Consider the following 12235-nt stretch of genomic DNA (forward strand, 5'->3'; position numbering starts at 1 on the left):
GGAGGCAGCCTTAAGTGGCACTTAGTAGTTTGGGTCGAGGTGGGGCCCTGCCTACAGCAACCCCCGATCCTGGCAGCTTGAAGTGCCTTGGAGTGGGAGGTGGGAGGATCTGGGTGTTTCCCTCGGTCTCGCTTGGCCATCTGGCCCCCACGCCAGTGCGTGTTGGTGACATTTCCCCTCCTCCAACCCTGAGCCCCCTACCAGTAATCCTCCGTGCTCCCTCCTCTGCTGTAGATGGGGCCCTCCAGCTCCCTAGGGTTTGGGAAGATGTTCTCGTGCTGGATGATGATGGTTTTGATCAGCTCATTCACGTGGGCTTGGCAGGACACCTGGTCATGGCCCTCAGGCACTGACATCAGCGAGGGCCCGAAGCAGATGGCGAGGTTGTAGGGGTCCATCATGTTCTCTTCACTGAACTGTGATAAACTGGAGGAGAAGGAAGAGGGGGCAAGCTGAAAAGCACTCGCATGAATGCCCGGAAAACACAATCACAGGAGGCACCGCCAGGAGCAAGAACAGAAGTACCACAAACGGCCACCTGCTTTTCTGGGCATCAGAGCCCATCTAGAAAGCTGGTAGGGGGAGCACAGAATGACCACCAGGATAGTCATTCAGGAGCCAAGGGAAGGCAAAGCGGAGGTCCCTCCTTGTAGATCTCACCCCTCCTCTTTCTCTAGCTCCCTGTTCAAATCCTACTTACCCCCCAATTCCCCACCCCAACCCTAGACCATATCCACCAAATCCACCCTGCCTTGAGGACACACCACTCTGCAGAGTTGGATATGCTCCCACAGACCAACCCACTAAGCTGACAGAACAGACGGAGCCCCTCGGGCTGCCCTGGTAATGACACGGTCAGAAGACGCAGGCATTGTGCATTGTGTACCTTCTTGAATGGCAAAATAATCAAATTATTAGGGATATTCCATTCTAAGCTCCAGACTTATTTTAAAAAATAGCCAACCGATTAGCTTTTGTATTCCATCAAGCCCGTGAATTTCTTCCTGGAACAGCTAATGCAATTGTCTTTCATTTTCATAATATCCTCCTCCACTATTACATTCAGGATTTATTCAGGAAAAGGTCAGCATGTAGCTCAGCTCCTGCTCAGGCTTCCCCTGGACGCAGTCTGACTTCATCATCAGGTATTTTATTCCAGGAACTCCCCCTTTCCAGCCAGCAGCTGCTCCAGCCATACCTCCAGCCCTGGCCAAGGACCCAAGCCCCTCAGTGGTGAGTGCCCACTGGTCTGTCTGTCCAGGCACTGAAGGCTGGGCTAGCTCTGGATGTACCCCACCCCTAAGAGTCTGCAGAAATGTGAGCTCTGCTACGGGGTTCTGCCTCCCTTGTGGGCATCTGGATTCTGACAGATCTTGAGAAGATACCAAAGCCATGGTGCTGAGCCAGAGGCCTGGGACTCAGCTGTCTTCATCTGAGTAGCTGTTCTTCAGAATTGAGCAGAGTTTACTTCTAGTGTATCCAGCATCCAGACTCAAATTACCAAGCTGGTCTCTATCTCAATGATTCTCTCCTTCACTGAAGATTCAGATACGTCCCCGGTCCCCTTAGAGAATCACTGCAGAACATGTGAAGTGGGACAATGAAGTGCGACAGTGACAGATAACTGTCATGGCTGAGAACCACTGCTCTGTAGGACCCGGTCAGATGCAGGGAGGCCTGAGATGGGTGAGTTGATGGATCTCAGTGGCCAGACTGCTTCATAGGAGGTTTTAAAGATTTAATTTTATAATCCTCTCTGGCTCCTGAGTTAAAAGAGAGCAGAGATTCAGAAAAGGCTGGTAGAAGTTTCCAAGTCTAATTCTTGGTCAAATAAAAACTGGAGAGAGACAGGAGAGATAATTAGCTTGGGAACCTTAGCAGGGACAACGGAGGCATGAGGTGCCACGGGGCTAAAATTGTAGCCCATCCCAGGCTGGCTGGTTCCTCGAGTCATGGAGGGACAAGGAGGAGGAAGCCCGTTTCTTTAGTGTGATCTGACAACGTTTTGGTAACATGGAAGAAAAGCAGTAGTTTCTGGGAAGCCTGGTGGTCAAAGGGAAATAAACTCTAGGCCTGAGGGTCCCAGTCTAAGCTCACTGAGAGAAGAGGAATCTTGCCCGGCCTTCTAAGGCAAGGACTGCTCAACTCCTAGGTGGCTACAATGACCAGGGCCAGAGAGGACCTGTGTTCATGCACTGGGGTCCACTTCTCATGGGTCCAGGTCCATTTCTTATTCCCATTAAAATACAGACCAAGATCCTTCTTTCTCTTCCAATCTACTGGAACACCTAAGTTCTGGGGGTAAAGCCATGGTGCTTAACTACTTGAGGGACACAGGCTCCTTCAAGAATTTGACAAAAACTAAGGATTCTCTCCCCAGGGAAATTCATATATGAGCACATAACAAATGCACACAATTTTGTATATAGTATAATGGTGCTAATAATCCTTGAAGACTCTGATGGCTGTACCTGGTATAAGACCTCAAACACTGGATTTTTATTTTTAAAGAAATTTCTAAAATGGATAATACTGGTAACAGCTCCCTCTTTAAAAAAAATGTTTTTTGGTATCGACTTCTATATATGCCATCTCCTCTAAGAATTGTATTATATTTCTTTAGTTTCTGTCCATAACACGAGTGAACTTTCCTAATTGATTTGAACTCATCCTCTTTTGAGCACCTTAAAAAGGTCCAGTGCAGTGGGTTTTGGGGGGAATGAGAAAATCAGGATTGGTGTGGGAAACCTGTTTTTCATCATGCGCTTTTCTGGACTTTTTACTTTTAAATGATGCATATTTGTTGGTTCTGAAGAACCTAGGAGCAGGACAGGAATAAAGACGCAGATGTAGAGAATGGACTTGAGGACACGGGGAGGGGGAAGGGGAAGCTGGGACGAAGTGAGAGAGTGGCATGGACATATATACACTACCAAATGTAAAATAGATATCTAGTGGGAAGCAGCCGCATAGCACAGGGAGAGCAGCTCGGGTGCTTTTTTTTTTTTTTTTTCAAACATCTTTATTGAAGTATAATTGCCTTACAATAGTGTGTTAGCATCTGCTTTATAACAAAGTGAATCTGTTATACATATACAATATGTTCCCATTTCTCTTCCCTCTTGCATCTCCCTCCCTCCCACCCTCCCCATCCCACCCCTCTAGGTGGTCACAAAGCACCGAGCTGATCTCCCTGTGCTATGCGGCTGCTTCCCACTAGCTATCTATTTTACATTTGGTAGTGTATATATGTCCATGACACTCTCTTACCCTGTCACATCTCACCCCACCCCCTCCCCATAGCTCGGGTGCTTTGTGACAACCTAGAGGGGTGGGATAGGGAGGGTGGGAGGGAGACGCAAGAGGGAGGGGATATGGGGATATATGTATACGTATAGCTGATTCACCTTGTTATACAGCACAAACTAACACAACATTGTAAAGCAATTATACTCCAATAAAGATGTTAAAAAAAATGATGCACATTTGTATCTCTGATTACATTTAAATAGAAAAACAAAACATCCCAAGAATTTGAGTCAAGCAGACCTGGTTTTGAGCCCCAGCTCCATTGCTTACCATCGTTTTGTACTAGTTCCCTAGTTTCTTCATAAAATGGGGGCAATTATGTGCCCCCTTGATGGGCTGTCGTGAAGATTAAACGAGGTAATATGTGCAAAGCACTTAGCACTGTGCCTGGCACATAGGTGATGTTCAAGAAATATTTTCTGTCATTTTAATGTCCTGTTTGCTTCTTGACATAGGACCTTTGATTCCAGTCAGGGAATGGAAAGCAGGGCCGCTGACGTTTGGCAGTAATTGACTTACAGGTGTCCACCGTCTTCTTCTCCTGACAGGCATAATCTAACAAGCTGAGGGCTCCGCATCCCCAAATCAAAACCTTAAATCCTCAGGGAGAACACGAAGCTTTGAACACACTGTTGTAAACATGACATTTCCATTAAAAACCTTCAACTTCACGGCCTCCAGGGGTTTGATTTGGCAACAACCAACAGACCATGGGTAAGATATTATGCATCAGGGTTGGTTTCAGGTTTGAAAGGGATGAAGAGAATTTGTATTATTCACCATGGCCCCAGGCAAAACGTGGGGTTGAGAATCTGTAAATCCATGGTTTAACAGACTTTCCCAAAAGGCTCCTTAAGAGATAAGAAGTGGAAGGTAATTGTGGCTGACTCTTCCTGATGGCCCTTCAAAGGCACTCCCTCACTCCCCTTGCCTATAAAGCCACCTGTCCCCAACTTCCATGCTCCCACATCCATTAACTGACTTGCCTTCCTCCCTATGCAGTCAGTCCCATCCCCTCTCACTTCCTCAAGAATAGCACTCCAGCAATCACCTTGCTCTCTCCTCCATCATCAGTTCTTCTCTATGGGGTCACCCTCGCTAGCATGCCAATGTGCAGCAATACCACCCATCTTAAAAACAAAATTCTCTCTTAAGCCCATATCCACGCTGAATTACTGTCCCATTCTTGTCTCTTTATAATAAAATTCTTTGAGAGTTGTCTCTGATTCTCTGGTTCTTCTTCACCGGTTCTGTTATGGACTGAATTGTGTCCTCCCTGCCCCCCAATTCATATGTTGAAGCCCTAACCCCCAATATGACTGTATTTGGAGACAGGGCCTTTAAGGAGGTAATTAAGGTTAAATGAGGTCATAAGGGTGGAGCCCAAACCCTACAGGACTGGTGTCCTTATAAGAAGAGGAAAAGAGAGCAGAGCTCTGTCTCCCAGTGTGTGCACAGAAGAAAGGCCATGTGAGGACGCAGTGAGGTGGTTGTCTACAAGCCAAGGAGACAGGTCTCCCCAGAAACCAACCCTGCTGGCATCTTGATCTTGTACTCCCAGACTTCAGAACTGTGAGAAAACAAATTTCTGTTGTTTAATCCACCCAGTCTATGGTATTTTGCTATGGCAGCCCTAGCAGATTCACACACCTACTCTCTTCCAGTGTGCCCCACCAACCCCTCTATCGTGGTAAAACACACACAACAGAAAATTTACCATTTTAACCATTTTAAAGTGTACAGCCCAGTAGCATTTAGCTGAATACGACCCCACTGTACGGATCTACCACATTTTGTTTATCCAGCATCAGCACCCCTTCTCGCTTGAACTGACACCATCAGGATTTTGCCCCTCCTCCTCCACCAGGACAACACCCATCAAGGTCACTAGTGACATCTATGCTGCTAAATCAGTTCTCAGTCCTTTTCTTAGCTGACCTGTCATCACATTATCCCAGTTATCACACCCTCCTTGAAACACATTATGTGGCTTCTGGGACACAGTTCTCTCTTGGTCCTCCTCCTACACCACTGCCCACTGTCACCTGCTCAGTGAGGTGTCCCTGACCACTGTATATTAAAGAGGAAACCCTCACACCCACCTCTTACACTCTCCAGTCCCCTAACATGCTTTATTTATTTATTTGTTTATTTTTGGCTGCTTTGGGTCTTTGTTGCTGCTCGCTGGCTTTCTCTAGTTGTGGCGAGCAGGGGCTACTTTTCCTTGCGGTACGCAGGCTTCTCATTGCGGTGGCTTTTCTTGTTGCGGAGCACGGACTCTAGGCACGTGGGCTTTGGTAGTTGTGGCTCGTGGGCTCTAGAGCTCAGGCTCAGTAGTTGTGGCGCGTGGGCTTAGTTGCTCCGTAGCATGTGGGATCTTCCCAGACCAGGGCTCAAACCCGTGTCCCCTGCATTGGCAGGCAGATTCTTAACCACTGTGCCACCAGGGAAGCACCCCCGTAACATGCTTTAATTTACTCCACAGTCCTTATCCTCTGACATATGACATGTGTTCTTTGTGTTTTTTTTTAAAATTAATTTCTTTCTTTTTGGCTGTGTTGGGTCTTCACTGCTGTGTGCAGGCTTTCTCTAGTTGCAGCAAGCAGGGGCTACTCTTCGCTGTGGTGAGTGGGCTTCTCATTGTGTTGGCTTCTCTTCTTGCAGAGCATGGGCTCTAGGCATGTGGGTTTCAGTAGTTGTGGCACATGGGCTCAGTAGTTGTGGCTTGCGGGCTCTAGAGCACAGACTCAGTAGTTGTGGCTTATGGGCTTAGTTGCTCCGTGGCATGTGGGGTCTTCCCGGACCAGGGCTTGAACCCGTGTCCCCTGCATTGGCAGGTGGATTCTTAACCACTGTGCCACCAGGGAAGTCCCATGACATGTGTTCTTATCAGTTTTGCCTGTCTTCCTCCAGTTCTATGTGCTACATAGGCTCCATGAGGGCAGAGACCTTGACTGTTTGGTGCAATCTTAGATATCCAGCAACTAAAACAGGGCCTAGCACACAGTAAATGCTTAATAAATACATGTTAAGTAAATAAGTGAATAAATACATGAGCATCTGTGAGTCTCTAGGACAATCCAGCCACAACTCTACTTGTCCATTTTCATACAGAAGCTAAAACACTCCTTGTGAAAGTCAGAAGAGCAGCACAGACAGAATCTTTCCAAACTGGGAGGCACTTGAGATGGTGAAGTTTGGAGGAAGACTCAGCTTTTCTGGAGAGCAGCTGATGTGTCTTAACAGTGAGAAAAGCACCACCAATTCCCTCTTTCAGATTATGGAGCAATATTGGAGGATGTAGAGTGATGCTTCTTGGACCTTCATGTGCCTATGACTCATCAGGGGATTTTGTCAAAATACAGATTCTGATTCATAGGTCATTGGGGGTGGGGTGGGGGAGGAACCGAGATTCTGCATTTCTAACAATCTCCCTGATGATGCTGATGCTGCTGGTCTATGGACCTCGCTTGATTAGCAAGAGACTAAAAGTCTATATTGTTTGACATCTGAAGAAATCAGGTTTCAAAAGGCAAGCAGCAGAGTCAGCGGCAGTGAGGGGTAGCTACCTGCACTTTGTTTCAGGGTGAAAACCCACTGAGTAGTACAGATGCTGTGGCTGGCAGCCTCTAAAATGAACCCTATGGTCCCTGCCTACTGGTATTCATGCCCTTGTGTAGTTCTCTCCCTTTGCGTGTGGGCTAGATTTAGTGACTCGCTTCTAGCGAATGGAGTACGGCAGAAGTGATGGGACGTCACTTCTGAGATTAGGTTACAAAGACTGGCTGCTCTCTTGGGCACTCTCTCACTCACTTGCTTGGAGCAAAGCCAGCTGCCATGTCACGAGCAGCTCTATGGTGAGGTCCATGTGGTGCAGAACTGATGGAGGCCTCTGACCAACAGCCAGCCAGGAAAGGAGGCCCTCAGTCCAACAACGTGCAAGGGACTGAATCCTGCCAACACCACGTGGATCCTTTCCCAGTCGAGCCTTCAGAAGAAACTACAGTCCTGCCCCCAATACACTCACGGCAACCTCAAGAAACCTGGAGCCAGAGGCCCCCAGCTAAGCTGCACCTAGATTCCTGATCCACAGAAACTGTGACATAACAATAAATGCTTATTGTTTTAAGTTGCTAAGTTTTAGGGTAATTTATTACACAGCAATTGATCATCAATGCAGATGCTAAGAAAGGATAACGTTAATAATTAACAAGGCCTGCTGGACAGGCATGTACCCAAGGTTCATACAGTGGATTGAACACTAGCTATATAGATATATGTGGAACCAGGTCAAGTCGACACAGCACTGGTGCACTGTGTAAGGAGTTCCATACATATATCTCAGTTCTGGGGGTTCCTTGAGATGGAGGATGTGTACAACCTCCAAAAAGACAATAGCCAGAAATAAAGTACACACTGTCAGGACATGTAACAGCAAAGGAGAGGGGTCCTAAAAGTCTGCGCCCAGGGAGAGTCTCCATGAGGAGCTACCTGCCAACTCTGGTTACACCTGTTGATAAGTGCATACTTATCACCTGCCACCTTCCTGTGCAGGCAGGTGGTCTTCTCTATCGCCTGTGTCCTGCACTCCATTTATTATTTTAGGAAACACGGTGGTTATTAATGCTGCATCTTTTCCATGAAAGACTTTGATGAGCAAGTTAATCTTTTTTTAACCAGAAAAAGAAGTGAAACAAAACAAAAGTCATCATTTGAATGGGTGCAATTTTCCATGTTTCCTTTGACAGTGGCCACCCTCTCCAGCTCTTACGACACTTCCTCTACCGTTTCTCCCCACCCACAAACTCCCTCACCCCTCCACTATTAGCAGGAGGAAAATGTGGGCAGGATGAGGCCATTGTGCTTACACACACAGTCACCCCAGGACCTGCCTGCTCCCCTGCCTGTGTACCCACAACCGACATGGTCCTCGCTCTGGGGGAGCAGACTAGGCTCTTTGAGGGCAGGTATCAGTCAATGAGGGGAGACAAGGCCTGGTGGCCCTGAGGGGACCGACTGGCTTGAGAGTCATTACCAGAGTTTCCGTCTGCCTAAAACGGGCAGCATGTGAAACCCTGCGTGAGTCATGAGGGGTTCTCAACTAAAGGCAGTTGTGGTGCTGAGTCAGGGCTTGGCTAATGAATGGTGCAGACACAGCCACGTGGAAGCAGCAGGCTGCTGGGCCAGGACCCTCTGTCACTCTGCAGGGCCAGCAACAGGGCTAGAGGACAGTGTGGTTGCCCCTGAAAGGTCTCAGGTGGGGTCTGCTAGCCCAGATGCCTCAAGGTCAGGCTGACCCTGGTCTGTAAGCAGGCTGAGGCTCCTGAGATGGCCTCTGAACCTGTATTCCTTTGAAGCAGAGACCAACCCACTAGGAAGAGTCTTCATTTTCACAAAGCCATATGAGCTAAAACACCCTAGCCCCTTGGTCTACTTTTTGTTTTCCCTTTTTTAAAAAACTAGATTCATGGATCTAAAGAAATGTTTCCCCACTCTATGAAAAGCCATAAAGCCAGAGAGATGATAACGGCAACTGAATTCAGCCTCAGCATCGGGGAGTTTCGGGCAGAGCTGGGGACTGTGGTGACCTGGGGGCACCTGACCGCCTCGTCTAGGCAGCAGCCCGTACTCCACAGGGAACTGCGGCCGCCTGGGCGTGCAGATCCAGTGCTGCTAGACCTAGTGATTTTTTCAAGAGAAGCTAGAAATCTAGATTTTTTTAAAAAGTAGAATCTCCCAATATTTAAATGGTTCAATGTTTTCAAGACAGAGTGGACTTAAAGGGAACATATCTATGGGCCTTATCTGGCCCTCGGGTTGCCCACTGATAGACTTTGGCCTCGGCTGTTGAGGGAGATGCTGCAATGAAAGCAACGTGGAAAGACAGAGGTGCCTAAGGGGAGAAGCATGTCCTTGCTCGTTGTCTTTGCTGCCCTCCATGCCTGCCCTGGGCGAGGACACACTGCTTAGACAGGGAGAAGTACTCCGGCTGAGCCCAAGGCCCCTCTGATCCTCAGACCTCTCTTCTAGCTACACTCACTCCCTGGCGGACCAGCTAACTACCATCAGTGCACAATGACCCCACACTGTATCTCTGCTCCAGGCTTCTTCCCTGAGCATCCGATTCCTACGTTCAGCTGCCTACTTAGACTCTCCATCTGGAGGGCTAACGGGTACCTCAAGTTAACATGTCCACATCAGCACCTTGTCCTGATTGCTTCTTCCACATCTTGTCTTCCCCAGCTCCACAAATGGCATTATGGTTTCCCCGCTGCTCATGTCAAAAATGTAGAATTTCGGGCTTCCCTGGTGGCACAGTGGTTGGGAGTCTGCCTGCCAGTGCAGGGGACATGGGTTTGAGCCCTGGTCTGGGAAGATCCCACATGCCGCGGAGCAACTGGGCCCATGAGCCACGACTGCTGAGCCTGCGCGTCTGGAGCCTGTGCTCCGCAACAGGAGAGGCCACGACAGTGAGAGGCCCGCGCACCGTGATGAAGAGTGGCCCCCGCTCACCAGAACTGGAGAAAGCCCTCGCACAGAGGCGAAGACCCAACACAGCCAAAAATAAATAAATTAATTAATTAAAAAAAAAAAAAAGTAGAATTTTTCTCTTTCCTCACATTCTATATCCTACCCATCAGCTGGTCCTATCAAAGCTGTATTCCAAATAGATCCTACACCTGACCCCTCCCATCACCCTCCACCATTCCCTCTGTGGTCTAAGCCACCACCACTCCCGACCGAGACTGCACAATAACCTCTGGTGAGGTCTCTCCCGCTTCTCTCCACGTTACTCTATGGTAACTTCTCCATGAAGTGGATTTTAAAAATATATTAAAAAATCAGATCACAACACTCTTCTGCTTAAAACTTTCCAATGGCTTCTTCAAATCTAAACTCATTGTTGCCATGACTTTTGGGGCTTGATGACCTTGACCATCCCATGGCTCCTTCTTTCACTTCATTTAGGCTGCTGCTCACACATCATCTCCCCAGAGAGGCCTTTGCCGAAGGCCCCTCTGCAGTGTCTCTCCCTCTTTCACCTCTGCCCCTGATCCCTTAACTTACACTTCCTTATTCTTCTAAGCACTTATTACTACCTCATGTTTCTATAATTGTCTGTGTCCTCTGCTGGAACACGAGCCAAATGGTATCCAGGCATTTGTCTCTTATTTCACAATGTATTCTTACATCTTACGACCGTGCCCAGCACACAGTAGGTGTTCAATAAGTATCTGTTGGGCTGGAGGAATCAACATAGGTCCCTACGTAAACTTCCAGTGGCCGAAGCTAAGGCCCGATCAGTTGCTCCCTGGGAAGTCTACTCACTGGTTGAGGAAGGCAAAGAGGTATCTCATGATAATCAGAGTGGTTTTGGGCAGGACCAGGAGGACCTTCCGGATGTGCAGAGCTCTCTCCTGCAGGTTGTCCATTGCTGAAAGAAAAAAGCCATGCGTTACCCTCCACTGTAACTGAGATCCCAGGAAATAGTGGTCAGAAGGCCCTGACTAGCAGCGGGTGCAATATGGAGAGCAGCCAGTCGAGTCCACACAGCACTGGGCCAGTGTAAGGAGCTCCATCTCTGTGGCTTCTTGGGGTGGGGCTGTTGTGATGGGGCATGCAGGCTCCAGAACCTTCTCCGGGTCAGGACTTAAGATGTATGCTCCTTGGGCACAGAAGGGGTTGGAGATGCTCCCCAGAGCATCTACCACCCCCTTATTACAATACCACAGGCAAGGAGCTGACCAGAAACTGCTATGACTGCTCGACACCCAGCCTTGGAGGGCCTACATGTGGGGACAGGGAGGGGCTGCACCGGTCCTGTCCTGCCCGCTCCACACGTGCATCACCTCATCCCCTGGACAAGTCTGGCTTATCTTCCCCCCTCCCTTATCTGCAGTGGGGATGAGGAGAATGTGGCCAGAGGCAAGAAATGGCAGGCCCCTGTGTAAGCAGTGATATCTGGGGAGAAAACCAGAGAACTTTCCTGACTCTTGTGCTGTGGACAGATTAATTCCAGGTACGGCCCTAGGCCTGGGCCTCCCTCATGGCCCGCCTCCCCACTTTCACAGTGTGCCGTGTGGATATTGTCATTTTCTAGGAGAGCCTCTCCGTGAAAAAGAAATGGGAGGTACTAGATCGGGAGCACATCTCAAGGGGAGGATTGGGCAGCCAAGGTATCTTGTACTGTCCTGGCAACCCCCATCCACTTAGGGTATTCCACCTAGGCCCAGTCCTGGAAAAAGACATGAAGGTAGGAGGGATGCATATATTCAGTCACCCACAGAACGCATTTCCACTAGGACTCCCACAGATCGTGGGTAAACCAATAAAACAAGAGAGCTAGCTTCCTGAGTGCTCTGGGCCCCTCTCTCCGAATAACAGAGAGGGACAGTGCTCAGGAATCACACTGGAAACTCGGGGGTGGGCGGTGGGGGATGAAGACCTTGGTTGATCTGGGAAGAAAAACTTTTCTCCATTTCAAAGGCATTGCCTCCTCCAGCCTCTGAAGCCACCATTTCAACGGCATCTGCTTCCAGAATGACCTAATACTAATCCAAGTTTCCGTGAACAACAAATGAGAGGGGGGTCCAGCATAATGATCTAAACTAAATGGCCAGGAATAGCTTTTCAAGCCCTAAATTTTAGAGTAAGAGGCAGAGAACCTCTAAGATACCTGCTTTATCTAAAGATCAAGTAGGGACTATCTCTCTCTGAGAAAACATCATATCACTACTTTTAAATATGCAGAGGCTTTTATTCCTAGAAGAACACATATTAACACATCTCACAGGTAAGTCATGCCACATTTAAAGCAACAAGCAGGAAATATTTATAACACTTATGTATTCTCCCTTTGTATCATGAAAAGCACAAGCACTAATATATGAGCTTCTAATAGCTGAAAAGGACTGTGTCTTATATA

The 12235-nt window shown here is 48.2% G+C and overlaps 1 protein-coding gene across 10 annotated transcripts in view; it reads right to left on the reverse strand.

Annotated features, from left to right (window-relative positions):
- SRGAP2 (SLIT-ROBO Rho GTPase activating protein 2) overlaps positions 1-12235 on the reverse strand; it is a 238732-nt gene that overhangs the window by 16684 nt on the left and 209813 nt on the right. For all 10 annotated transcript variants that reach the window (XM_057550708.1, XM_057550696.1, XM_057550706.1 and 7 more), the window contains 2 exons: positions 10639-10744; positions 202-426 (listed from right to left, as the gene is read on the reverse strand). In XM_057550708.1, the coding sequence (XP_057406691.1) occupies positions 202-426; positions 10639-10744 (331 nt within the window). The remainder of the gene's footprint in view (positions 1-201; positions 427-10638; positions 10745-12235) is intronic.

The sequence above is a fragment of the Balaenoptera acutorostrata genome, chromosome 1 (assembly GCF_949987535.1).
Source record: "Balaenoptera acutorostrata chromosome 1, mBalAcu1.1, whole genome shotgun sequence".
NCBI classification, from domain to species: Eukaryota; Metazoa; Chordata; class Mammalia; order Artiodactyla; family Balaenopteridae; genus Balaenoptera; species Balaenoptera acutorostrata.